Source organism: Triturus cristatus, chromosome 6 (genome assembly GCF_964204655.1).
Source record: "Triturus cristatus chromosome 6, aTriCri1.1, whole genome shotgun sequence".
Classification (NCBI taxonomy): domain Eukaryota; kingdom Metazoa; phylum Chordata; class Amphibia; order Caudata; family Salamandridae; genus Triturus; species Triturus cristatus.
In genome coordinates this window covers 263,625,289-263,652,719 of record NC_140589.1, presented here as the reverse complement: position 1 = coordinate 263,652,719, position 27,431 = coordinate 263,625,289, and the positions used below count along the sequence as shown (strand labels likewise).

The 27,431-nt window shown below is 42.0% G+C and overlaps 1 protein-coding gene across 1 annotated transcript in view; it reads right to left on the bottom strand.

Annotated features, from left to right (window-relative positions):
- Positions 1-27,431, bottom strand: part of LOC146816741 (b(0,+)-type amino acid transporter 1-like) — a 245,755-nt gene that overhangs the window by 7,606 nt on the left and 210,718 nt on the right. Inside the window, exons 4-5 of the mRNA XM_085609164.1 lie at positions 18,188-18,312; positions 11,961-12,048 (exon numbers count right to left, since the gene is read on the bottom strand). Coding sequence (XP_085465290.1) covers positions 11,961-12,048; positions 18,188-18,312 — 213 coding nt within the window. The remainder of the gene's footprint in view (positions 1-11,960; positions 12,049-18,187; positions 18,313-27,431) is intronic.

Here is a 27,431-nt window from a genome sequence, read left to right as displayed (position 1 = left end):
GGATGGCAACCGTCTCAGCCCACCTTGACTTGCTGGACGAGTCATGTGATGTTTTGCGTACGCTCACTGTACAGTGTCAGGGGACACCACTCACAGCCCATGGGATCTGCATAGTCCTGTACCACCGGACTGCGCTGACTAAATGCTGTGCTGACAGTGAGCAGGTGACAGAGTCTAAAAGGGGCACATGTAGAACTACATTGCCATGTGTGTACACTACCTCCAGCAGGGTGTCAGATTGAGGAACGTTGCCATGCGCCGCAGTCCACTCACCTTGCACAGGTGTGTGTCAACCTGCAGTGTTGCACGCACATTTCTCCAAGATGCAAAAGGGTGTTGGGATATGTGCTATGTGTTACAATCAGTTGTGGCTGCAGGAACGTAATTACTCGTCCATGAGAGCGGGCGCAGCTTCATAGGCAATCAGTTCCAAGAGTAGGTTGTTGTCAAATTCAACGAACACGATGGCGAGCCAATTCATTAGCTGGTCCGGACAAATGTGCTCCGTCCATGCAGTTTCCAATCCGCAACACAGCCCAATAGGGGAGCGACTTGATGTGGTCACTACACACGAGGAATTGTGCAATCTCCCATGCCCAACTGCCAGCACATACGCCAAATATCAAGGCATCCCATGAACAGGTATCACCGTTACACTCCTGGTCATGGGCCAACAGGGGGCGCACACACGTCATAATCCAGTTCAACTACCGTTGTGTTGGATAGGCAGACATACATGGGCCACTCAAATATGCATGATCGACAGTGGAACCAGGGCTGGACGCAGGTGACGTACGCAAGTTGGAAGCTCAAACGGTAATTGATACGCAGCACTGCTAATGGCAGTACCCCAACAGATGCAGGATTTGGTCACGGTACAGGCACAGTTCCACGTGACATGAGTTGCGCACGTGCCCGGGATGTCCTACCATTGCGATGATTGGTCTCGCAGAACCGGCACTCTTTTGAGCTGCGGCTGTTGTGTGGATGATATGCCACAGCTCGGAGCAATGAGTCGTATGGATGTGCAAAGTTTGGACGTATGGGTTTTGCTGTGCTCAAGTGTCAAGGGCATTCCATGCAGGAGTATCTCGGGCAAGGTCTTCTGTGTGTGGGGTGTGGATACGTTGTTCTTTCTTTGGCACTGTGTGGAGTGTGGGACTCGTCATCTGCTATGGTGTATCTTTCAGGGGTGCCCGCCGCATACACTGCCAAGGTCGTAGGTGCAGATGTCCTTCCGCCTTCTGTGTTGGGACAAAGGAGCTTTCATCCACAATGTCAGTCTGACTATTGCTTGCATTCTTGAAATGTGATGTGGCTTTTGCTTTGCAAATGTGGCTCGGCTTTACTCTTATGGTGCACCAATAGCGATACACACACAACAGTTGGCATGTATCAGCCAAGACCCCGAGCGGCCTTGCGCTACTTGTACATTCCCTTCCTGAGCAGCCGCCCTCCGTGTGCATGCAACAGGGCAACATTGTCGGTGGAGGTCCGTGTGGCGCAGACACTGCAACAGAGACACACGCATCAGTTGGTTTCCTGTCCAGCCCAGATATGAACCACACACAGGACCCAGGGATGATTCTCTCTCTTTCTCTCTCTCCCTTTCTTCCTTTCACTGTCTGTCTCCTCCTCTGTTTCTCTCTCTCTCCTTCTCCCTCTCTCCCCCTTTCTCTCTCTTTCTCTCTCTCTCTCTGTTCTTTGATGAGCGCATGACACACCTTCTTATCTTGAATTTTGTCTTGCAGGCTGTGACTTACAGAATGTCCATGGGAGACCCGCCATGACTCTTCCAAATAGTAGTATTGAGTTTCATTTGAATGAATTATTCTTTTTGGGAAATTCAAAGGTGAATGAATGATTTACCTTTGTCTGTCCACACATGAATGTTAATTGTTGTTATTGTGCAGCTTCAGGCAAATTGTTTGGTTCAAGAATTTGTAAAGTTGTTGGGAACTATCTTCATTCGGGGTGGGGGTGGGTGGGCAGGGAGGGCCCGGGGAGGGGGGGGGGGGTTCCTGGGGGTGGTGGCGGTGGGATTTGTGGCCCTCTTGGGTGTCCGAGCAGCCTGATCAGTGGCTTCATGGCATCTGTTGTTCTTCAGGTGTGGCTGTGTGCTGGGCTCCCTTTCATGGTGCGGGTTGTCGTCCGACTTAACACCAGGTAAGAGCAGATGTTAAATTCCTGCTGCTAACGCGCCTTATCTCATGTTCTGGGACTTATCGCAGATCTGGCTGGTCGTTGAGAATGTTGCGAAGGGGTGTTGTCGCGGCTTTTTGCACAGGAACGCCTACTCTGCATCTCATTAGCGTTAGTTGCCGGTGTCATTCGTGGTGGTGTTTTTTGCAACTAGTATTGCAGGTAAATTGGTGATATCAGCTGTTAGCACTAGCTTGTGAATGGTGCGATAAAGTGCTGCTAACTCGGCGATAAGTCCTTGAGAATATCCCCCTTAGTATAATGATTTAATGTGCTGTAACATTTTTGTTTAGGTTAAGAATACACTATTTTAAGTAAATTTAACCTTTGTATTGTACATGAATTTTTTTTTAATATTGCTTTAATAATTATGTAACTTTATTATTTTTCCTATAACAGGAATAATTTTAATTCCTGTTCCAGTGACTCCACTCCCAGTTTAGAGGGGGTGGAGACAAGCAAGTCTGCACCTGCTAGTAAATGTACACTTTGAAATGGCGAATAGCAAAAAATATATAAAGTTTCTACTATGTGCAGTAGTAAATTTACACGAGTACATCTAAGTGTAGATGAACTTTTGTCAACAGGCCTAGAGTTCTTTCTTTAACACTCCAATTGAAATTTGGATGGGATTATCCAGTGTCTTCTTCTTAAGCGTTGTCAAAAACCAAGGTGGTCTATGGTATAAGATGAAGGGGATAGAAAGTATTTATTTATTTTTTTAGGAGTTTTATATAGCGCAAACCTGACCCAAAGGTACCAGGTAGCAGAGACGAGGGCTTAAACAGTAATTCTAAATTTCCTTTCAGGAAGAAATTATTATTTTACAAGCTGCTCCATGTACAGGTTGAAGATGACAGGTGACAGTATGGATCCCTGGCAGACTCTGCAGATGATAGGAACTTTTGGGAACTGTGAACAAACTGGTTTCCGTGAGAAAGGTAGGAGGAGGAGAACCAGTGAAGGACATTGCGGGTGAATCCCATTCGAGCCTATAGGGTGCATATAGTGATGAGTTGTTTGGTTGTGTGAAAGGAATAAAACACTAACCACTATAGTAATTAAGTAAGTAAGTAAGTAGTAAAATAATTTTATGGCACAATAAGGCTAAACTGATAAATGATTTGTTATTGAAACCTACAGCTCTGCAAAGAATACCTATGAATCTAAGGAACAAAGAATATGTATTTGAAAGGAGAGGTTTGGGAATTATTTTCATTGTTTCCATTCACTCAAACTAGAGGGCTGTTCTCTTGTAAACTGGAAGGATGACCTTTCAAAACAAAACCTATGTTTTAGAGAATGCACACAGCCTTGCACTATGGCACAAAAGTGTGAGCATTGACGTATGACAGCCAAAAGTACTCCAGTTCGGGGATATAGAAAAAGTGCCATATATTAACAGATATGGCAGATTTTTTGTCTCTCCCCATTTTACACAAGACAGCACAGCAACTTAGGCTGCAGTGTCTTGGCCACAGCACCAGAAGATCAGTGCAACTCTGCAATCAACGTTAATGATAAGGTAGAGCGTAGTAATTGGCAATCATGGAAACAACTTATGAATAACTTGAGAAGGAGCATCGCCGAACCAAATATCTGTTATGAACAGAAAGTCTAACTATGCGACAACAATGTTGTAACAAAGGCTACTTCTATGAAGTGATGGTGGAAGGTCCAGTCAAGAGGGATAACAACAGATGAAGGCTACTGAATCTTCAACTTCAATATGAGGGTAGAGAATGACTAATGCTAAAAAAGGAACCAGTACCTGTTGGAGTTTGACAATAAAATAATGGTGGAACAGGTCAAGAAACTGCCATGCTTGGACTGACAACAGCAGGTGGCTTTAGAAAGGCTACCTGGTAAATGAAAGTGCTCACACAAGATCCACAAATAATGAAGAAATCCAAATAATGAAGATTGGCCAAAGAGCCAAGCTTATTGTTTATAAATCAATAAGCAAAATATTGATATTGTTTTTTTAACTGAGGTCCTCTTAGACCATCTAAAAAGAGGCATTAAGGCATGCAAGTGTCCCTGGCATTAGACTTTGCTCTTGAGCAAAAGAAGTTTATGTATTGACCTTATTTTCAAGTGTTCTTTTTGGAACAGTCATATATTATTTATTCAAAGGTTGCACTCATTAACAATTTTAATAATACTCATTGTCAAAATTCTTGTATTCTCTCTTTTTAGTCAGATAAGATGCCATAATTACTCTTACATATAGGGGTAGACCCAATGGTACTGGGACCTGGGTAATAGACAGTACAGTGTAGGATAATCCCAGTGAACAGTATTTTGCCACAGGACACATAAAACGTATATTCACAAAATGTAGAAAAACAATGCATAAATTGAATGATTGAACAGTGTTATTTAATCACACCGTCATATTCTCAAATGCATACATTACATAGTCAAACTCAAACACAAAGTGCCCAGAGAAACAAGAAAAAGAAAGGGATTGTAGGAAAAGTGGGTGGTTTTCGTGAGGATGAAGTGATATGGAGAGGTAAAGAAATTGTGCAAGTAATTGATTCGTAGTTAGCAACAAAAATGTATGGCTTGGTATACATTTTTAATACACAATTGTTTTCATAATTTATCATAGCCAAGCTACACAAGAAAACACAGTAGAACAATCTCTGTTGTTTGAGGCTGGCTCAAAAAGAAGTGTCGACGTTTCGACCGCGATTATATTGTAGGTTCGTTGGCACCTTACGTGGGGGTCTTCCTCAGGCCTGCGATAAGGGAGTGGGCACCTAGGGTTTAAGTGAGACAATATTTATAGTAAACGCCTAAACGGGAAGAGGACAATAAAAACAATAATAAAGGGGCCAAATGGTCCCTAGAATTACCGTATGTGGCCCTACAGGGAGGGTTGAGATGTAAAAGATCGGGCATGTGGGCTCCTATACAAAGAGAGCGGGATGCCTGCACCTGCAAAAGTAAAGTGTAGTTTTACGCAAAAGCCCATCCAACTCAGGGACAGGGGGTTAGGAAAAATCTAACGGCAAATTGCGGCAGTGAAAGTGAAACACTTACGCTCATCGGATAGAATCCGACATGTCCCATCCACACTAGTCAAGGCAGTCCTGCCTACATTCATCAGCTAGGACCTTTCAGCAAAAATCTGTGGACCAGAAGGGGAATTAAAAACCAAAGCTAAAAGGAACCTCGTAATATTCATTAAAAATTCTAAACACCACCTAACACATCCATATTAATGAGGAAGGTTACCTGCTCTTTCTTCAGAATTCGTAGCACTTGAGGGCACAGAATCTGGAGAGAGAGGGGGGGGAGAAGAAAGGGGCACATAGTAGTTAATTAAGGCCCTCACTGCCCCCACCGCCTTAAACAAGAGCCGGCCAAGAACGGCTAAAATCATAAATAACTCACCGCTCCTCGGTGATGCGGAATGTGTCACAAGGAAACCCAGGCCAGGCGATGCACAATCTGAGGTCAGAAAGGCCAAGCATTAGCTCGTGTTAAGACGAGAAAAAAATATATTTAAGAACGAAGTGGAAGCGCATCACACAGAGAGGAGAGGCGCTTACCGCTACGCGCTGTCTGCTGTCTGCATCAGGATGGAGGAAAACGAGCAGTCCTCCCGTCATCCTTTAAGTAGACACGCTCGTTCTCTCAAGCACCATGATGACGTCCCAGTTGCAGACGCTGGATGCTGGTCTTACCGCATCACACCCGTTCTCATAGAAAGACACAATAGACTAATCTGATGTCTGGTATGAGTCGTATGTAATTTAAAAATGGGAAGCATTCTGGTCAAAGTTAGATGGTAAAAAAATATAATAAATACCATCAACTCATATGTGGGAAATTCAAGAATGAACACATGCAAGTATTCAGTGTGAGGCAACGATAAAGCACCCGTAGCCGCTCACGCCAGAGGGTCTCTAGTGTGTTATGCATATAAATGGTGAGTCACCTTCAAATAGTATTTAATGTAAAGTAAACAATATAGCACCCATGACCACTCAAGCCGTAAAGTTGCTATTATGTAACGCATATAAATGGCTAGTTACATTTGAGATAACATTAGGATTCAACTGATGGCGGAACGAACCGATCAGTGTCAGTGAAGATTAAAATTACCAGATTCAACAGGAATAACATGTTGCATTAATGAGACCCTGGTCATTTTTCTGGCGAGTCACCGTTAATATACGACTAGGCACGTTAAGACAAATCTCATTGGAGTGATGTAAACAAATCACATTAAAGCGATGTAGGGTCAACTTACATTTGGGCAGTCATTATTAGGACACTGCCTGGCATGTTCAAATACAGAGATGCAATACATCACATTAATGGAAAAAGAAGCATGAAAGAATGTTATATGAGACTATTTGCGTGCATATTCTATCTGGAAGTGGGAAGATTGGAAAATGGTTGAGAACCCACCCTCATTAAAGCGATGTGGACAAATCACATTAGAGCGATGTAGGGGCACAGTGGGTCAACTTACATTAGGGCAGTTGTTATATAAGAACATCACAGACTGGCTTACGAGTTCCTTCTACCTTTGTCCCTCCGGCTAATACTATGACTAACCAGATTCTGACTTACGAGAACATCGTGCTGAAAGATGTTTCCAAGATACTTGAAGCACATAAACACACTAACATCAATGTAACAAGGATGGAAAGAGAGGCTCTTGCGTCATTGAGGAATAACAAGGATATTGTGATCAAGCCCGCGGATAAGGGTGGTGCTACTGTGGTGCAAGACCTCAACAAATACAAGCTGGAAATCATGAATCAATTACAGGATGGAGTCAGTTACTGCAAATTGAGAACAGACCCCTCCAAAGATCTGGCATTGGAGATCCTGACTTTAACTAAAGACGGTGTGGAACAAGGCTTCTTGACTGAACCCAAATTCCACTATTTGAATCAAAAAGACCCTCGGCTCCCTACCATTTATACATTGTCGAAGATTCACAAAGATATGTTCAACCCACCAGGAAGGCCTATCGTTTCAGGCTGTGGATCTATGTTAGAGCCACTTTGTAAGTATATTGACTTCTTCCTGAAGCCATTTGCAGAGGCAACAGAGACATACTTGAGAGATACTCTCCAAACCATTAACCTGATTGATCAACTCCCCTCTGATTCGGACAAGCAACTATTGGTGACGTGTGATATAGAATCACTATATATGAGTATCCCCCAGATGGCAGCCCTTGAAGTGACTCGACATGCCCTTGACCAGCAACCAGCACCTATGGCTGTACCAACAGAATTCATTATTGTGCTACTTTCCATCGCCATGATGAAAAACGTATTCTTTTTTCAAGGCAGTTTCTATCTGCAGACTAAGGGCATGGCGATGGGGGCAGCATTCGCACCGGACCTGGCTATCATCTTTATGGATGACTTTGAACGCACATTTGTCTTTCACACGAATAATCCGTACCGCAACTTAGAGACGACGTGTCGAAGATATATAGATGACGTGCTCATGATCTGGACGGGCACCAATGAAGAGCTGGTTCTTTTTCATGATTGGCTTAACCAGCAGAACAAGGATATCCATTTCACGATGCAGTCCAACAGAGTAGGATCAACTTTCTGAACATCACCATTTTTCATGAGGATAATAAATTGCATACAACGCTATACTGGAAACCAGCTGAGCGTAATTCACTCTTACGGTACAGTAGTCACCATCCGCGTGGCTTGAGAGACAATCTACCTGTGGGCCAGTTCCTACGCATTCATAGGAACTGCTCTAAAAAAGAAGATTAAATGGCGGAGTCTGATGATTTGAGCCAATGACTACTAGAGAGGGGTTACCCTAGGCGACTGATAAAGATAGCACAGAAGAGGGCTTGGTTTAGCCCCCATGAAGCTTTACTACCTGTGAAGGACAAGAGTGACAGCACTTTGCAAAGGATGATCTGTGTGACCACATTCAGCACCCAGAGCAATGTCATCAAAAAGGTAATAAATAGACATTGGGCTCTCATATCGGATGATATAGACCAACCCATGTTATCTATGCATTCTTTTAAGAAAGCGAAGAGCGTGAAAGACCACGTGGTCCGCTCTCTTCTTGAGAGTCTCGCAACACCTTCTCTGCAAACCCTCTGGAACTTGCCTGTTACACTAGGACACTTCAAGTGTGGCCATTGCAAAGCCTGCAAGATGACCATTGAAACCAAAAGGTTCTCATATAAACAACATATGATTGATCTGCAGTCGTTCACCAATTGCAACACTAGTAACCTAATCTACAGAATTGTTTGTCCTTGTGGGCTCAGCTATGTTGGTCAGAACCAGCAGAAAATCAAAGCACAAATATTGCAACACTGCAGCAGAATAAGGTGTGATGTACAAGGGGCACCTTTAGTTGAACATTTTAAAACTGCAACACATACCCCTGAAGAACTTCAATGGATAGTTCTTGAGAAAGCAACCTTGGGACCAAGAGGGGCAACATCGGATCGATCCTCAACATAAGGGAGTGCAAATGCATGACATGTTTGGATTCGATACAAAATGGACTCAATGAACGTAATTCCAGTCATGCACAGTGAGCATTTCTTGCATCTGAGTGAGGGTGGGTTCTCATCTTTCCACATCCAGACAGAATATGCTTGCAGAGAGTCTAATATCACGTTTCTGTCTTCTTATGTATTGCATCTCTGTACTTTAACATGCAGGGTATTGTCTTATATAACAACTGCCCTAATGTAAGTTGGCCCACTGTGCCCCTACATCGCTCTAATGTGATTTGTCTACATCACTTTAATGAGGGTGGGTTCTAAACTATTTTCCCATCTTCCCACTTCCAGATAGAATATGCACGCAAATAGTCTCATATAACGTTCTTTCATGTTTCTTTTTCCATTAATGTGACGTATTGCATCTCTGTATTTGAACATGGCAGGCAGTGTCCTAATAATGACTGCCCAAATGTAAGTTGACCCAATGTACCCCTATATCGCTTTAATGTGATTTGTTTACATCACTACAATAAGATTTGTCTTAACGTGCCTAGTCGTATATTAACGGTGACTCGCCAGAAAAATGACCAGGGTGTGTCTACCCATCGCACTAATGCAACATGTTATTCCTGTTGAATCTGGGAATTTTAATCTTCACTGACACTGATCTGTTCGTTCCACCATCAGTTAAACCCTAATGTTATCTCAAATGTAACTAGCCATTTATATGCGTTACATAATAGCGACTTCCCGGCTTGAGTGGTCATGGGTGCTACATTGTTTACTTTCCATTAAATACTATTTGAAGGTGACTCGCCATTTATATGCATAACACACTAGCGACCCTCCGACGTGAGCGGCTATGGACGCTTTATTGTTGCCTCACACTGAATACTCGTATATGTGTTCATTCTCGAATTTCCCACATATGCGTTGATGGTATTTATATTTTTTCACCATCTAACTTTGACCAGAATGCTTCCCATTTTTAAATAACATATGACTCATAACAGACCTCATATGAGACTATTGTCCGTTTCTATGAGAACGGGTGTAACGCGGTGATGTGGTAAGATCAGCATCCAGCTCCTGCAACCGGGACGTCATCATGGTGCTTGAGAGAACGAGCGCATCTACTTAAAGGAAGACGGGAGGACTGCTCATTTCCCTACATCGTGATGCAGACAGCGGCCAGCGCGTAGCGGTAAGCTTCTCTCCTCTCTGTGTGATGCGCTTCCACTTCGTTCTTAAATATATTTTTTTCTCGTCTTAACACGAGCTAATGCTTGGCCTTTCTGACATCAGACTGTGCATCGTCTGGCCCGTCTTTCCTTGTGACACATTCTGCATCACCGAGGAGCGGTGAGTTATTTACGATTTTAGCCGCTCTTGGCTGACTCCTGTTTAAGGCAGTGGAGGTGGTTGAGGGCCGTAATTAACTACTCTGTGCCCCTTTCTTCCCCCCCCTCCCTCTTCAGATTCTGTACCCTCAAGTGCTACGAATTCTGAAGAAAGCGCAGGTAACCTTCCCCATTAATATGAATGTGTTACGTGGTGTTTAGAATTTTTAATGAATATTGCGGGGTTCCTGTTAGCTTTGGTTATTAATTCCCCTTCTGGTCCACAGATTTTTGCTGAAAGGTCCTAGCTGATGAATATAGGCAGGACTGCCTTTACTAGTGTGGATGGGACATGTCGTATTCTATCCGATGAGCGTAAGTGTTTCACTTTCACTGCCGCAATTAGCTGTTAGATTTTTTCTAACCCCCTGTCCCTACGAAATGAGTTGGATGGGCTTTTGCGTGAAACTACACCTTACTTTTGCAGGTGCAGGCATCCCGCTCACTTTGTATTGGAGCCCACGTGCCCGATCTTTTACATCTCAGCCCTCCCTGTAGGGCCACATACGGTAATTCTAGGGACCATTTGGCCCCTTTATTATTGTTTTTATTGTCCCCTTCCTATTTAGGCGTTTACTATAAATATTGTCTCACTTAAACCCTAGGTTCCCACTCCCTTATCACAATCCTGAGGAAGACCCCCACGTGAGGTGCCAATGAACCTACAATATACTCGGGGTCGAAACGTCAACACTTCTTTTTGAGCCAGCCTCAAACAACAGAGATTGTTCTACTGTGTTTTCTTGTGTAGCTTGGCTATGATAAATCATGAAAACAATTGTGTATTAGTGGTGGAATGACAAGCCATACACTTCTTTTTGAGCCAGCCTCAAACAACAGAGATTGTTCTACTGTGTTTTCTTGTGTAGCTTGGCTATGATAAATTATGAAAACAATTGTGTATTAGGGGCGGAATAACAAGCCATACATTTTTGTTGCTAACTACGAATCAATTGGTTGCACAATTTCTTTACCTCTCCATATCACTTCATCCTCAAGAAAACCACCCACTTTTCCTAGAATCCCTTTCTTTTTCTTGTTTTTCCGGGCACTTTGTGTATGAATTTGACTATGTAATGTATGCATTTCAGAATATGACGGTGTGATTAAATAACACTGTTCAATCATTCAATTTATGCATTGTTTTTCTACATTTTGTGAATATACGTTTTATGTGTCCTGTGGCAAAATACTGTTTACTGGGACCATCTTACACTGTACTGATAATTACTCTTAGACAAATTTTTATGTGCATAAATTAGCCACTACAACCATTGGCAAGTTTTAAGTTTGTTGTGAGTCACAAACATTTGAATTTTCCAAAAGAAACAAGTTTTAAAAATTAGAACACGTACAGGGTTTAGGGGTTTGAAACAATGTGTTTGTGTTTTCAAAAACTTTTAATTACTTAGAATTAACAGCTTCAATTTCACAATATGATATGTATAAAATTGTGAATGCTTTAATAAATATATTGCATGTTTGGATGTGTTTAGTTAGTTTAAAAATGGTTAGAATATATTAACAATTTTGTTACTTTCTTAACTCTACTTACCTAAGACCTGTTTAATCATTTAAATATCACTTTGAACATATCCAAGATCCCTAAAAACACTAATAAAAACAAAAACTAAAAAATGTATACACAATCAGAATATTAATGTAACATTTGAATAATGACACGCTAACCAATGTATATAACCACTTTCAAATATTTGAGAAACTCCGATGATGAAAACCTTATGAACCAACCATTAAACATTTTACCATGCAATAACATGAAATATAGGACACATTAGCCTGAATACTGACTGCTCTGTAGACATATACTTTAGACAGTATAAAATGCAAAGGTACATTATGCATTATGCTGACATACTTACCTTATATGGTCTTGGTAAATGGGGCTTCTTAATTTTTAAATACAGGAGACCAGAAATAGTTATGCCATAGAAAAACCAGGCTGTAAAGCTATGTATGAAAGAAAAAGAGGGTGGGGGAGGCTAGAGTGATTCACTAAAAATGATTCTGATTCACTAACAACGATTCAATGTTGAGCATGAGCTGTAGACATTATAAACAACTAAGGTTACACATTTTGTTTTTAAAAGAATATATTCAACACTACAAAAAACATACTGCAGAACTCATTGAATCAATTGAGATATATAAATATTTTCTGATAAGGGATGGGATAGACCGCCTAGCCAACTTAGAGAACGCAGCAGTTGATGATATACCAATACCCACAGCAAGGCCTGTTGTCATTAGTGAGATGTCCACCATTTCATTGACACCTATTGCCCCAATATGTACCCCTAAACAGTTCAGACTGGCATTCTCCAACTAAGGACTAGCTCCAAGCACAGATATTTTGATGGCTGCTAAGATTTCAATCAGACATTAACTTATGCCATTCATGGTCAGCGGTATGGAGCCAAACACGAAGTAGCACATGATAGAGAAAAGAAAAAAGAACCCAAGACACACTGGGCCTAGAGGTTACTGGAAGGTCAGACTTAGGGGCTGATTTATGGGATTTTGCCGTAGGGCAGCACAGCAAGGCACCTTGCAGTGTTGCCCTATGGCAAAGTAAAAGGGCAGGAATACACTGAATTTAAGCAACACGGTGCATTCCTGTCTTTTCTCCCTGCGCTGACGCCGTTACGGCAGCCTAGAACCAATGTAGGCACCCTTGCACCATGGTGTAAGGATGCCTCCGTTGCATGCAGGATTATTTTTGTGGAGGAAGGGGCACCTTCCTGCACAAAAACAATCCTAAGAGACGGTTTACTCATTCTATGTGTTCTGCAGAATGCAGCACAAATGGAAAGAGGAAAAAACGAGGAAAAATAAACCTATTTCTCCTTGTTACACCTCACCTCGGAGGTATACGGATTTGGCACTTCCCCAGGTGTACATCAATATTTGCGTGGTGTTGCCTTACTCATGATTTATGAAGCCACTCAAAGCCATTGGGTGGCTTTGCGTGGCTTCATAAATCGAAAAGAGAGCCCTCCATCATGCATGTACCACCTTACGTGGTGCAAAAGTGATGCAGGAATCTCATAAATAAGCCTCTATATTGAGTTTTCATACAGATCCCAAAGTTTATACACTACAGTCAGTTGGCAGCAAGATCAGACACTTCACCATTTTATTAGTTACGATGAGAAGTTTCACAAAAAATTACATTTTACTGGAAGCAGCGATTTCCACAATATCACAACCTTGTGGGAAAGAGCATTGTGTGTATCAGTCCCTACTACGCCCGATATGTCATCAAACATAAGCACCAGAGGTAATAGAACGATGGCAATTATTACCACATTACTTTAACTTCCAACAACTCTCAAACTGTTTGGACTAAAAGATATGCCTAAAGTATAAGTGTTTCCCCACAAGCAATGAAATGAATCACTCAGGCCCATCTGGAATGATTTACACAGCGTGATATACCACCATTGTATAACTTAAAGTGTATGTTCTACTGTGCACATAGAAGGATGTCACTATCCATGGACCAATAAAATGATTTCGCAAGACTCAGTTCAACATCCCAGATTACTGATAATCAAACAGTCCCCATTATGATTCCCTCTTTTGGGAAAGGGTGATTTAATATTCCAAGGATTTCCTCTAAGTACGAGAGCCTTCTTCTTGTATCTGGCAAATGGAAATACTGCTGCAGAATCCATAACAATAGGAACTGGTTGTAGCACAAACGAGACCCTTGTTGACGACTGCTATTAAAAAGGCTAAAGGCCGTCTGCAACATGTACAACGCCCACTATGCAAATGGCATCTACTTCCCTTGCAAACCGAAGGCAAATTTGTGCGTTCCAGGTACAAGGGATGGATTTTTCAAAATGATGGTCAATGTGATACTTTGGAATATTTCACACTAGCACTGCAGCTTGTACAAGCACCCACAAAGTACCAGATTATCACGGACTAAATATTCTCTGACAAAAATAGTATGTCATAAATATCGCTTACAAAAATATCTCTCGATTTGAGTTACAAATGTACAAGCTAAAACCAATACGACAATAATTTTGTAAAACAAAGTTAGGCCACAATCTTAATGCCATCTGCAGTTTAGAGTAAACCCCATCAAAAGCTGTCAATATTGAGACTGGGAAGGTCTGCCGGTAGGTAAAAGGGGGCCCGGTCTGAGTTTCATCCATTTTCCAAACATGGATATGCTCCTAGGAATCCATCTTTTCAGCTGGCTGACTGAGCGGCCAGAAGGGAACACAAGAACCCTGGGTACACTGGACCCTATTAAGGCCACGCTACATAAATGCTAACTAATAAAACTTAACACACCTTTGAAGACCAGGGGCCAATCCTCCCTTCTTATGCCAACTGACACATCGACAGAGCACCTTCTCAATGCCAGGCACAGCTGTGGAATAGAAACCGAGCTATTTCCGCACACTGTAACTCTTTAATGGATGAGTTAGAGTAGATTTCAGCATTAGAATCATGCCTTAATCTTAGAGATAAAAAGATTAACAATTGAACTGTACATGTTTGTCATATATAAGTACGCTTCATAATACCCAAATATTGAAGTTTTCATGGATGCATTCTGAGAGATAAGCTTTCAGGCGGGGCCCACACAGATAAGGCCCCAAAGGGGTAGCTTCAACTTATTGATTTTAACTTCTCTCAAAATCTACAATCGTATTCCTCCACTAATGCATTAACTGCTTGTATTGTGGTATGGGGGTTCAGAAAAAATAAAACAGACCATTATCTGCATTGTGAGGCAGATTTACAAGCCCCTTGAGCTACTTTTGTGTCACTTTTGCCATGTTTAAAGTGACGCAAAAGTGGCGCAAGAGGCTTGTAAATCTGCCCCTCTGAGTAGAGTACTTTGCCTGAATACTGGTGACTGTCAAACTTGCCTCATCTTGGTTGCAGTGGGTTCATAACCAGCTCCCACAGCAGGAGGCATAGAGGGCAGCCTGGTTCCACATCTGGGAAAAGACATGCCACTGGTCAGCAAAGAAGCCATCAAGGCCATGTGCAGCATTCACACCTTTAGCAAAAGGGTTCTGAAATTCCAAATGCATTTAGGGGGGGGGGGGTCAATAAAATACTAGCCAAACCAATCAAACGCCTTATTGGTGCTGAGAGACTCACATAGTAACATCTGTGATAAATAGCATTTAGAAACGGCAAACTACGTTTTTAAACGCTCTGTAAAAAGCAACTTAATATAATTCTTGTTGCTTGGACAAGAGGTGCCACCATTACATGAATGAATCATCTTACATTATCGATGGAAAGAATCATCTAAGGTTATCGATGGAATAACTGCTAGGAACACATCTGGACTCATCTCCGTGGAGTAGCTTTCTCTCACTGAGATTATGACCTGGATGAGCCATAGCTTCCTGAAAATAAACACAGACAAGACAGAGGTGGTGGAATTCAGCCCGGGCCAGCCTTTGTGGAATAGGTCCTGGTGGCCAATCGAGGCCAGAGAATGCCCCAGTCGGGTGAATAAGGCCAGGAACTTAGGGATCATCTTTGACGATAAATTGAACTTTGGCGCCCAGCTAAACAGCCTCACTTCATCTTGCTTTTTCTTACTGAAAACTCTGAGAACTTTTTTCCATACATCTCTCAAGAGCTGCAAAAGACGGTGATGGTAGCACTTTTTCTATCCAAGCTGGACTATTGTAATGCCCTATTTTTGGGCATCAGCAAATTCCAACTAAGAAAACTGCAGTCTTTACAAAATGCTGCAGCAAGACTTCTCCTGGGCATACCCAAAGGACAGCCTACCTCTGCTGGAATTAAATCACTTCACTGGCTTCCGATTAAACAGCGTGTAGAATTCAAGTCCCTCAGCCTTGTGCACACGGCAATATATGGTGGTGGTGCGGAGGACATTCAAAAACTGTTCCTACCATATATCCCCCCACGCGCCCTTAGATCTGCCAGCCTGGGTCTCAAGATCGCAAAGACCCGACGGGCAAGATGGGGGTGGCAGGGCAATAACTCAATGCGCGGCAAAGCTCTGGAACAAACTGCCACCATCTATGAAGCTCCAACCCAACTTGCAGCTTTTCAGGAAAAGCCTGAAAACCTTGCTGTTTACATCCGTATAGGCCTCCACCAACCATAGTGCACTATTCCTGTCCACACACCCCAGAGCATTATAAGCACATAAACATAAACATAGACGAATTAGGTTGTATCTGGTTGCTAGTAATTGAAAAAATAGGTTCGAGTTGTGATGAGAAAGGGTCTATTCAAGCAAGACAAAGGTTTCTTGGATCCTATTTTAGGAAACAGCAGAATCATATTGTCATAGAAAATGGTTGGGCAAGATCCCGGGACTAGGGCCTCTCCTAACAGTTAAGGTTTTAGTCACATTTGTAAGGCATGGTGAAATATTTCTATGCGCATTCAATATGGAATAACAGCTTTAATTTCACTGACATCTGCTGTCTTTGACAGGATTTAATTATTGTAATCAATTTGTTCATTTTACCACAAGCGCCATGATCTAAATGGGGTATGCTGAAGAAGCAGCCATGTTTCAAATTGCAAGTGGTGGAAAGCTGGTGGAGCGAGTACAGATCTCTTAATGCCCACATGGTCAGAAATGGGCACCTAGTTAGGGTCATCAAACAAACTGATTACACTAGCCCTTTGCCGACACCTCAACCAGGCCAGAATTAACTCACGAGGGCTTGTTACACTACTTAAAGAAGGATGTTGGCACGGAAAAATAATGTATCTTCCTCAAACTGCTTAGCTTCCTTCTGCCAGTCTATCTAGTCAAATTGCCTAATATCATATTAACCTTTTAGTGTGAGGACCACAAAATTTAGATCTCTGGCATATGAGTTTGCACCTTTCTAGAAAGTGTCTCTGTTTGATCATAACCACGTCCGTAACCTCTCCAGGGCATCCCAGTATGTTTGTACCAGCATTTCCATATTTTTTTTATTAAAATCCCAATAGTGCACTATTCATGCCTTCTACTTATCCCGCGAAGTCCAGATACCTGGGCGCAATTAAATTCAGTCGCCATCTAGGAAAGTGTTCTTAGTAGACCAAGGATATGCTGGTCGTTGTGGATGGCTATTGTGATTGAATTATGCAATAAAAATTGTTTTTGCAAAAAAAAAATCTAGGAAAGTGTTCAGGCTCTGTGGGACAAAAAAATTATGAACAAGCACATAAACACAAGGAGGGAATCATAATTCTAACCCAGAAAACCATTTGCATGGTTGGCAAACGAACACATAACGCCTAATATTTAGATGATGATGACAATGATGCCAGATCATTGCATTATTCGTAACCTCTTGCAGGGCTTCTGTTGCGGTCCTGAACCATCTCCTCTACAGATGTTTGTCAAGTTTCAAATAAAAAAAATCACATTTTAGTCCCCACCTACCAACAAATCTGGGGCCCTGTAGAAACAACAGAAAATAAGAATTGCCAATGACTGGGAAATATAATGCCAGAACAGAAGAATCCCAGCAAAGTATCTTCCTCTGATAGGCAATGTATCCACCTTGAAGCGTGAAACAGTGAAGGTGATTAACATTGGGCTGGTGCCCCACTTCTTTTCGCAGAGATTGCAGTGTTGTATACTTGGTACGCTAACCTCGTAAACACAGCCTCTAAGCATGTTTCCTTAATTTTAGCATCTGTATCTCTCAGGCATAAGTTACCTCCTAATACTTCCTTAATATTGATGGTATTGGGTTTTCATTCCTTTTTCTTTTTCGTTACTGTTTGGAAAACCAAATCATTGTTCCAGTTAAAATTAACATAACGGAGAGAGGAAGGAGATGCACACAAATCATCATAGCCACATACATGAATTAACTTCCTAAGCTTCAATTCACATTTTGTGTTCTACATGCTTCTGTTGTTGTCATATTTACACACTAAAAAGGGAAACGACTAAACTTTGAGAATGTACAGATTAAGCTAAACCAAATGAAATATCTAAATGTTCTCAATTTATAATTGAACACTTTTTCTTTGTATTGCACTGTAGTCTTTAAATCTCATCAACTGGATTGTTCAGCTTGAGAAAGACTGAGAAGACAGCAAACATTCAACATACCTAAAAAAGTTTACTATGCTGCTGAAGTTTCCGGGTATTATCATGATTATGGATACTGCTGCTGTAAAAATCAAAGCTGGAGAAGGTGTGAGACGGTGAACGTGAGCCATCGACAAGACATCTGGCTGAAATTGAATGCAGATAAATAACACAGTTAATCATAATAGAGTCACAGTGAAAAATGTCAGAAGTCTATGTTGTCTTTTATGTCATCTAACATTCAATCTGTAATGAGTGTTTCAGACACAATATAGCGGTCAGCCCAAAACATTCTTCTTAGAAAGTTTCTGACCACTACCAGGACCAGATGTACATGCCAAGTCTTAAAATATGAAAACAATGTTTATCGGACCAATGATTCTGGACAGCAGGGGGAATGGAGCAGCAACCAGCGTGTCAGGGGCAGACAGAATTGGATAATTAGTCAACAGAGGTTGAATTTCCACACCAATTGGATCTTCCACACTTTCCAGTTCCATCAAGTCAGATATAGATAATTATCTTGTTCTTGGCCACTATGCCTACCCAACTGAGAAAAGAAACAGAAGAGGAGGAACACTGTAACTGATTAGTTCTAGCGCCACAAGCACCACACAAGTACACACTGTCTGTACGCTCTGTGTCGGGCCACTCACTCATAACAAAAAACTGCTAATCTGTAACCATTTGTTTGTGGCTTATAATGCTGTAGATTTACATGTTCTGCATACTCCTACCATCTAGTGTTGGACATTGGAAGTTTATAAACTGTTCTTTGAAAAGGTTTCAAATCACAGGTACCTTGTGAATTCTTTTTTAGCCCACGATGTACCAGGGCAAAATCTCCACCTCAGATTATTTTTCCCCCAGCAGGTGAGTGCTATCAGTGGAATATACTGAACTAAGGATATATGTCCTGTGCACTGTGAAAGGAAATAAAGTGTAAAACATGTTGGATCATCGTATCCCTCAGGAGAGGAGGGAGTGTGCTTGGAAATCTACAACATGGCAGCCTACGAAGGGATGGTTACAGTGTAACATTTGAAGTTCGCAGTATTTGTTTCTGTAGAATAAACTGTAAATCAGTACCTCCCCTAAGCTTTGGCTTGCGAGCAGATGATACAAATGTTTGAAACAGGGTTTCTAGGACTTTTTGGTCAACAAATTCTCTTGACGGGCTTAGATGTCCACAAAGTAGTGTTTGGCAACCCTGTGTGGTGTTGACCATGTAGTAGCTTTGCATATGTCTGCCATGTGAATGTGCCTTCTTTTAATTTCAATTCAACTGCGGGTCTCTGTTTTTAAGATCTCTTGCTGATGTTGTATTGTCAAGCTTTTGCGGCCACTCACCATCCTCTCTACTTTGTGGGCCATTCACCCTGGTGGGACTCGAAGTCCCAGGGTGCTCTGCGGACCTTTCCTGCCGTGTCGCCGCTGCCACAGGTGGGGGGGCAGGCACCTACATCGCGCTACAAAGCGCTGCCACACCTCCCGTGGCGCGGGACGCGATTTCAACTGCGGGTCTCTGTTTTTAAGATCTCTTGCTGATAACACCCTGGTGGGAGCATAAGCCCAGGGTATTGTATTCTCTAGCTTTTGCGGCCACTCACCATCCTCTCTACTTTGCGGGCCATTCACCCTGGTGGGACTCGAAGTCCCAGGGTGCTCTGCGGACCTTTCCCGCCACGTCGCCGCTGCCACAGGTGAGGGGGGAGGCGCCTACATCAAGCTACAAAGCGCTGCCTCACCTCCCGCGGTGCAGGACACGATTTCAACTCGGGTCTCTGTTTTTAAGATCTCTTGCTGATAACACCCTGGCGGGAGCATAAGCCCTGGGTGTTGTATTCTCTAGCTTTTGCGGCCACTCACCATCCTCTCTACTTTGCGGGCCATTCACCCTGGTGGGACTCGAAGTCCCAGGTTGCTCTACGGACCTTTGCCGCCGTGTCGCCGCTGTCACAGGTGAGGGGGGAGGCGCCTACATCACGCTTCAAAATGCTACCTCACCTCCTGCGGCGCGGGACGCGATTTCAACTGCGAGTCTCTGTTTTTAAGATCTCTTGCTGATAACACCCTGACGGGAGCATGAGCTCAGGGTGTTGTATTCTCTAAATTTTGCGGCCACTCACCATCCTCTCTACTTTGCAGGCCATTCACCCTGGTGGGACTCGAAGTCCCAGGGTGCTCTGCGGACATTTCCCGCTAAGTCATCGCCGCTGCCACAGGTGAGGGGGGAGGCGCCTACATCGTGCTACAAAATGCTGCCTCACCTCCTGCGGCGCGGGACGCGATTTCAACTGCGGGTCTCCGTTTTTAAGATCTCTTGCTGATAACACCCTGGCAGGAGCATAAGCCCAGGGTGTTGTATTCTCTAGCTTTTGCGGCCACTCACCATCCTCTCTACTTTGCGGGCCATTCACACTGGTGGGGGACTCGAAGTCCCAGGGTGCTCGGCGGACCTTTCCCGCCACGTCGCCGCTGCCACAGGTGAGGCACCTACATCGCGCTACAAAGAGCTGCCTCACCTCCCGCAGCAAGGGACGCGCGCGGGCTGCGACCGGGCTGTGCCCGGGCCAAGGGAGGGCCCATCCGCGCCCGTCAGCAACCGGAAGAGCCTGGACTGGGCTACCCCTCTGAGAGCCGTCCCACTGTTAGACCGTGCGGTAAGAGTTACTGCCAGTGCTGCAGGCCCTCATACCATCTGATTGGGACTTGTGAATCACCAAATCCGAAAAAATGTTGGCTTATCTTTGGCTTATACTTCTTAAGAGCATGAGTAGGCGTAAAGGTGCTGCAGATACATTGGATGCCTTTATCATTAGGGCAAAATCCCTCTTAACACATGAAATACAATTAGCAGAGAGGAGCTTGTCACTTGATCCCGCTAAGATACCTACACATAGACAAATACGCTCACCTAATTTGAATGATACACCACAGCCATCTCCATTAAGTCCAATAATAATTGTTCAAAATGAGCCAACGTTACCTGCTTTGCCAACTTCACCTTCTGCTCCTCTGACTGCTGCGCTAGATGATCTAAGTAGATCAGGCATAGCAACTAGGCTACGTGCCCCGAGGTCAATAGAAGAGCAAAAGGAGAAAGCACATCAGGCAAAGCAGAGACAAAACACTGGTCTCAGGAAATCTAAAATAAAGAAAGTAGGGGGACCCGGGCCCTTGATTAACTCAACTTGCCATATAGATGAACAAGTTGAAATGGCGACAAAATCTGTTAGCACACAGACAGATGTAGATTTTGCCCTGCATCCCCTACCAACGAAAGACAGTGCTGGGAATATAGAGCGCATTATAGCATTGACACTAGAATCTGCACTTGGATTATTGTTAACGCAGATTAATGAATTTATGGATAAGAAATTTAGCATCATGGATACGAAGATAGAGCAGTTGAATATTGCCATAGGAATGTTGAAAAGTAGCAGTGGTACCGTTCATCCTGACGCCGTTGAAGGGGTGTGCCAATCAACACAAGCAGAAGGCCCGTTAACATCCAACCGAGTCAGAATGAGTAATATGGGTAAAGACATGCCTACGGTAAACTCCATGATAAATTCGAACAACAGGGGTAGAAGCACATGGGGCAGAACACAGGAACTATATGATAACCAAGGGGTGACGCATGACGGACACTCTGCACATGCAGCTTCTAATTCACTTGAATTCCGTACTGGCCCGACTGTAACAAACAGCCCTAAAAGTACTGTTTTGATACCAAACAGTGATGTTCTAAGCTTGCCACCTGCCTCTTGTCCATATACGCTAATTCTAGCTTGGGTCCCCACTCTTAAAAGAGAGCAGAAAGAATCTTGGTCCAATTTACGAAATAAGACTGTTGATCGGCTAACCAAATTCAAAAAATGTAACCCACTAAATATGAAAGATATTCTTATGTTTCGTAGGGTAGGGTTGGTTGGCGAATCCCCTAAGAATATAGATGGTGACTGTGTAGTAATACATTTCCGTCTGCCCCAGATGGTTCGAAGCCTATTAAATATGTACGAGGTGATTTCCCCCCAAGGTACCTGTATTTGTGCCCTTCCTCTAGGATATTTTTGTAGACCACCACCTAGGAACACTGCCGATAATGACGGTACCTCTGTTGTACTTTCAAATAGGTTCCTGGGATTATCAGTTCTAGACGCTTTAGATTGACAACAAAATGCTTTAGAACATGGAAATAACTCTCCTGTTACCACCCAGATAAATGGCAATATGGACCAGATACGTTTTTTAAATGTACAGAGCCTAGAAGAGTCCCAGAATGCTCTAAACGCTGTTGAAACTCAAGAGCCAAATGAACAACAGGGGGTTGGAGATTTAACTACTCCTCCATTTACTCTTTTAGAGCCTCTTTCTGATCCAATGATTAAAAGTTCTTCGATAAACATAACTTATTACAATATGAAAAATGGGTTACATTTTAGACATAGGATCTAATAAACAGTTGGAAGTACGACTTACCTTGTGGAACATTGCGGGGCTTAATAGGAATCTTAGCGATATGGAATGGCCTGAATACATAGAACAGAGTGATATTTACCTTCTGCAAGAGACTTGGGCATTAGAAACCCCCCACAGAGTTGGATTTAAGACATTTAGTGTGAACGCCTTTCCATCGGTAAGAGGCAGGCCATCAGGAGGGGCCTTGTCGTATGGGCAAGAATTACTCTCGAAATTGGCATAACCCAACTGTGTATGCCATCCCAGGATATGGTCGGCATGACAATCATCACACGAGATGGAAAGGAATTATACCTAATTAAAATCTATAACAGACCAAGCCCAGCTACAAAAGAATCATTAATAATAGAACAGCTTGACTCCTTTTTAAACTCACTAGAGCCGAAGGCAAGGGTAATTGTAAGGGGTGATCCAAATAGCAATTTTGAACTAGTGGCGGGCTTTGACAACCTATTTGAAGATGAAGATATAGCAAATAATATTCCTGCCATAGAAAGTAGCAAGACAGTGCCGTGCACCGTAGCAGTTGCACAAATTATGAAACTAACTTCAGGGCAGGGACTTAGAGCTGGCAATGGTCGCTTACCCTCGAATAGACCAAATGCCTAAACATTTTGTTCAGGTAACTCCCAGAGTAAAATAGACTATATAATGGTATTGATGGAGTTCTGGCCAAACGTACTTGATTTAATAATAGACTCCAGAACTGAGAGTGATCATCAAGCTTTACACTTGACACTAGCACCTCATCTTTTTTTCTCCGCCTTCTTGAGTTGCAAAGATAACAGTATCATCCTGGATGATACCTTAGTGAGCAACAACCGTCGAGCCCTAATGTGATCTTATATCTTAGGAAATAGTCAGTCTATGATGCATATCTATAACACATTTGTAGACATTATTTCACCCTATATAGACATACCAGCAGCAAAAATTCCAATATTAGATTTACATAATGCCCTTTTAGATGCACTAGCTCCAATTGTGAGCAGAATACCTAAGGAGAGTAATGGAGGAAGAAATTATTTAAATATAGGAGTAAACCCCTGGTATAACAAGGAGTGCCGTGAAGTAAAAGCTGAACTTATATTGGCCATAAAAAATAACAATATAATTGCCATAAGGGAGAACAGGATTAAATATAAGAGAACCCTTGCTAATGCAAAAAATAAACCTGTGATGGCAATATTTGGACAGACTTAATTAGTGTGGCTAAGACTTACGACCAGTCAGGCTTTTGAAGACTAATAGCAAAAGGAAATAAGACAGGCAGGGACTCTAAGGACCTTTTTCTTGATGGCATTACTTGGGTCGATCATTTCTCCCGCCTTTATGCGGCAGTTGAAACCGAACAAACCTCTACCATCGATGACTTGGTATTAAATTTAAAGGTTACCAGCCTATATTTTAGCTTGAAAGAAACAATTACGGCAGTTGATGCAGTTAAACCGGGGAAAGCTTCTGGCCCTGACAAAATACCAGGAGACCTATTGAAACATGACATCAGTGTCTGAGGACCATGCATAAATTGCTTATGCAATGCAATAGCCTCGGGCACACCAATACCCGAATCTTGGAAAGGGGCAGAAATCATTAAGATTTTTTAAAAAGGCAATCGTTATGACCCCGCAAATTATTGCCCAATTAGTTTAATAGAGGTTTTACAAAAAAATGTTGCTAGACATATTTTAAATAGACTAAACGATTGGATTGAAGAGAACAATGTGCTCTCAAAATTCCAGGCAGGATCTAGAATTAAAACCAGTACAATCGATCAGGTTTTTAGATTCATATGCCTATGCTGGAAATACATAAATTTAAGAAAGGGCCATCTGTATATTGCTTTTGTAGACCTAAAGGCCGCAGGGGTGCCAGACAAATTACTCGTTCAAATAATAAGACTACACGAGGATAATTTTGCTAAAGTAAGATGGGGCCCGAGGAGGGAACTCACCAAGGCAATCCCTGTAAGAAGGGGTGTACGCCAGGGTGTGTAATGGCACCTACCTTATTCTCATTGTATGTAAACGATATCCCAAATTATCTGCACGGATGCTCAAATGATTCATCTAAGCTGGGGGGGACCTGATGCCAGCTCTTTTATTTGCTGATGACACCATACTAATATCACAAACCCCCAAAGGACTACAATGCTTAATGGATTCTTTTTATACATACTGTACTATGAAAGGCCTCGAAATAAATTCCAACAAAACTAAGTATATGGCAATAAATCCACATAGATCCTTCAAAAAGAATGTAGTTCTCCATAACCAAAGATTAGTGTATGTGCAAAGTTTTAATTATTTGGGTATAACCCTAGACACAAAATTATCTTGGAAGCCACAACTGAAAAAAAACAAGATTATTCTGCTTCAAAATTCTTTGCCGATAATAAAGAAACATGGGAGCGGTATTTCGAAAGCGGTGTCCACCGCCTTGGAGGTATTCAAACATAAAGCACAAGCAGCCTCTCTTTATGGGGCTGAAATATGGGGGCCCCACTGTAAAAAGAATTTTGAACTGGGGGAAAATACATTTTTTAGAAAACTATTAAGCCTCCCAATATGAACACCGCTAATTCCCATTGTTATGGACCTAAATGCTAAACGCACTGACCACCATGACATACTAAGACCCCTTCTATTTTGGGTGAGACTCTGGTCAACCATAGAATTGACACACTATAAGGAAGGCTTACAGGAGATCCTGAAGATTGATCAGAGTATGAACATCCCATGGCTTAAACATGTTTCTTCCTAGTTTATGAAGCTATGTCTACCTCATTATTGGGAAGATGCAACTCAGTTGTCATTACCCTCAAGGAAACTGCTAAAATCTACTTTTTGGGCCTACATCCAAAATAGTGTGTTACATAGCTCAACTACTGGATCATTAACAAGGTTCCTTCTTTTTAAAGAAGTAGCAAGCCTTGAGCCATTTTTGGATAAGGTGCGCCCACAATTAGCCAAATCCTTATATATGAAGTTTAGATATGGTGTGCTGCAAACAAATGTGAACAAATCAAAATGGGTTAGAAACTATGACGGAAGAAGCAATGAGTTGTGTGTATTATGCCAAAGTGAGACTAAAGAAAATGATTTGCATGTACTATTTTTCTGTTCATCATATGACAAACCCAGGAAGAAATGGATTAAACCCGTTTGCAAAAATATGAACACTAGGTTTTGTCAAGAGGCAGAATTAATATTGAAAACAGATACATCCCAACCAATTGTTTTCAGTGTAAGCAGATATGTATTCAATGTAAGTCTCATAAAAGCCAAAGTTGGGCTGAAGCTTTAACAGTTCATGATTATGATTATTCAAGCCTATGTTTTCAGTAAACCTTGCACATGCACTTTATGATCTAACTGTGGCACATGGAAAACTGTGATCTTGTATTTGCACTAAAAAGTACCTGTAGTTTTTAGAAGATCATACAAGAAACTGCACGGAAAAGTATTAATAATGGAATATGAGGTTAAGCACTCTATACAAATGATTTTATAACATAATAAATGCCTAGTTTTAATGTATTTATTATATTGTATATTTTTTAATAGTGATATTGCGGATAGGTCTTACTACTGTCTTCTTTCTATCAATGCCCCTACCTTGCTGAATTGTTATGAACACATTTGCATCAACTGTATTTAAACAATTGAAAAGTGATTTTATATATGTATCTTTTATGGTTTTAATTGAACCGAAATAAAGCATTTTGAATTTGAATTTCATCTTCATTCGATAACATAAAAATGGATCATAAAAGAGACATATTAAGACAAAATAGACAATTGCATTTAGAAAAAGAGACAAAACCACATATAGAAATGCATATAAAAATAATTGGATCAGACAGTAGAAAAATATATAAATGTAGCAAGCATAAAACAGCTCAAAGGCATCTTTTAGTGGAGGGCCGATGCCTTAAATGCCTGTAAGATATTAGGAGCAAACGTAAGAAACATCAAAATCAGTCAAGACATTTCCACTAAAGACAACATTAAACTAGTATGGATTTATGCAGCCGTAGTGCATTCTTTAAGAATGAACCAACTGCCTTGCAAACTCGCGGGCCGTCAAGTTGCTGGAGGAAAATTAGCACAACTCTACACCTACTAAACTTATGCAAATGCAGAAGACAGAATATGAACTGCTTGTTAAGAGGGGCATAAAACACACAAAAAATACAAAATGCAACAGGGTCTTTGGTGAAGTCTAGTCACAAGGACACTGTAATATATCAACTGAGGTCAACTGGCCATGGGGAAAGCATAGAACCCATCGGATAGAGCAAGTTCCAAATTATGTTAGTAGCACTAATTCCCAAAAATTCTGTACAATAGTTAGATAAGGAGCCACTGCTTCACAGGTTTGGAGGAGGCAGTAATCACTTACAGTTGGCTTCATTTACTCCGCCCCCTCCATCTGCGCTTTTCTGTGAGAAAGAAAACAATCCTTGATCCACCCTTTATCTTTCTTGGTGATACTTTCAGGATTGGCAAAGATCAACGGGCAACCAAAGGCAAAGGTAGTCTTCCGATTGTACTTGAGTCAAGGAATACTATGACCGTGGAGACATGAGAGGCAATCAGAAATAACAGTGTGGTTAATATCAGCCTCATCACTGGACCAAATGGAACACCATAATACTAAGGGGGTGAGATTTACTTGATCCTCCACGTATTCAAGGCAAAGCTCCTGGTGTGCAGTGAAATGGGAGGTTCCGGGAAGGACACCAAAACTCCGTTGCCAGACTCTATTTTCTTCCGCT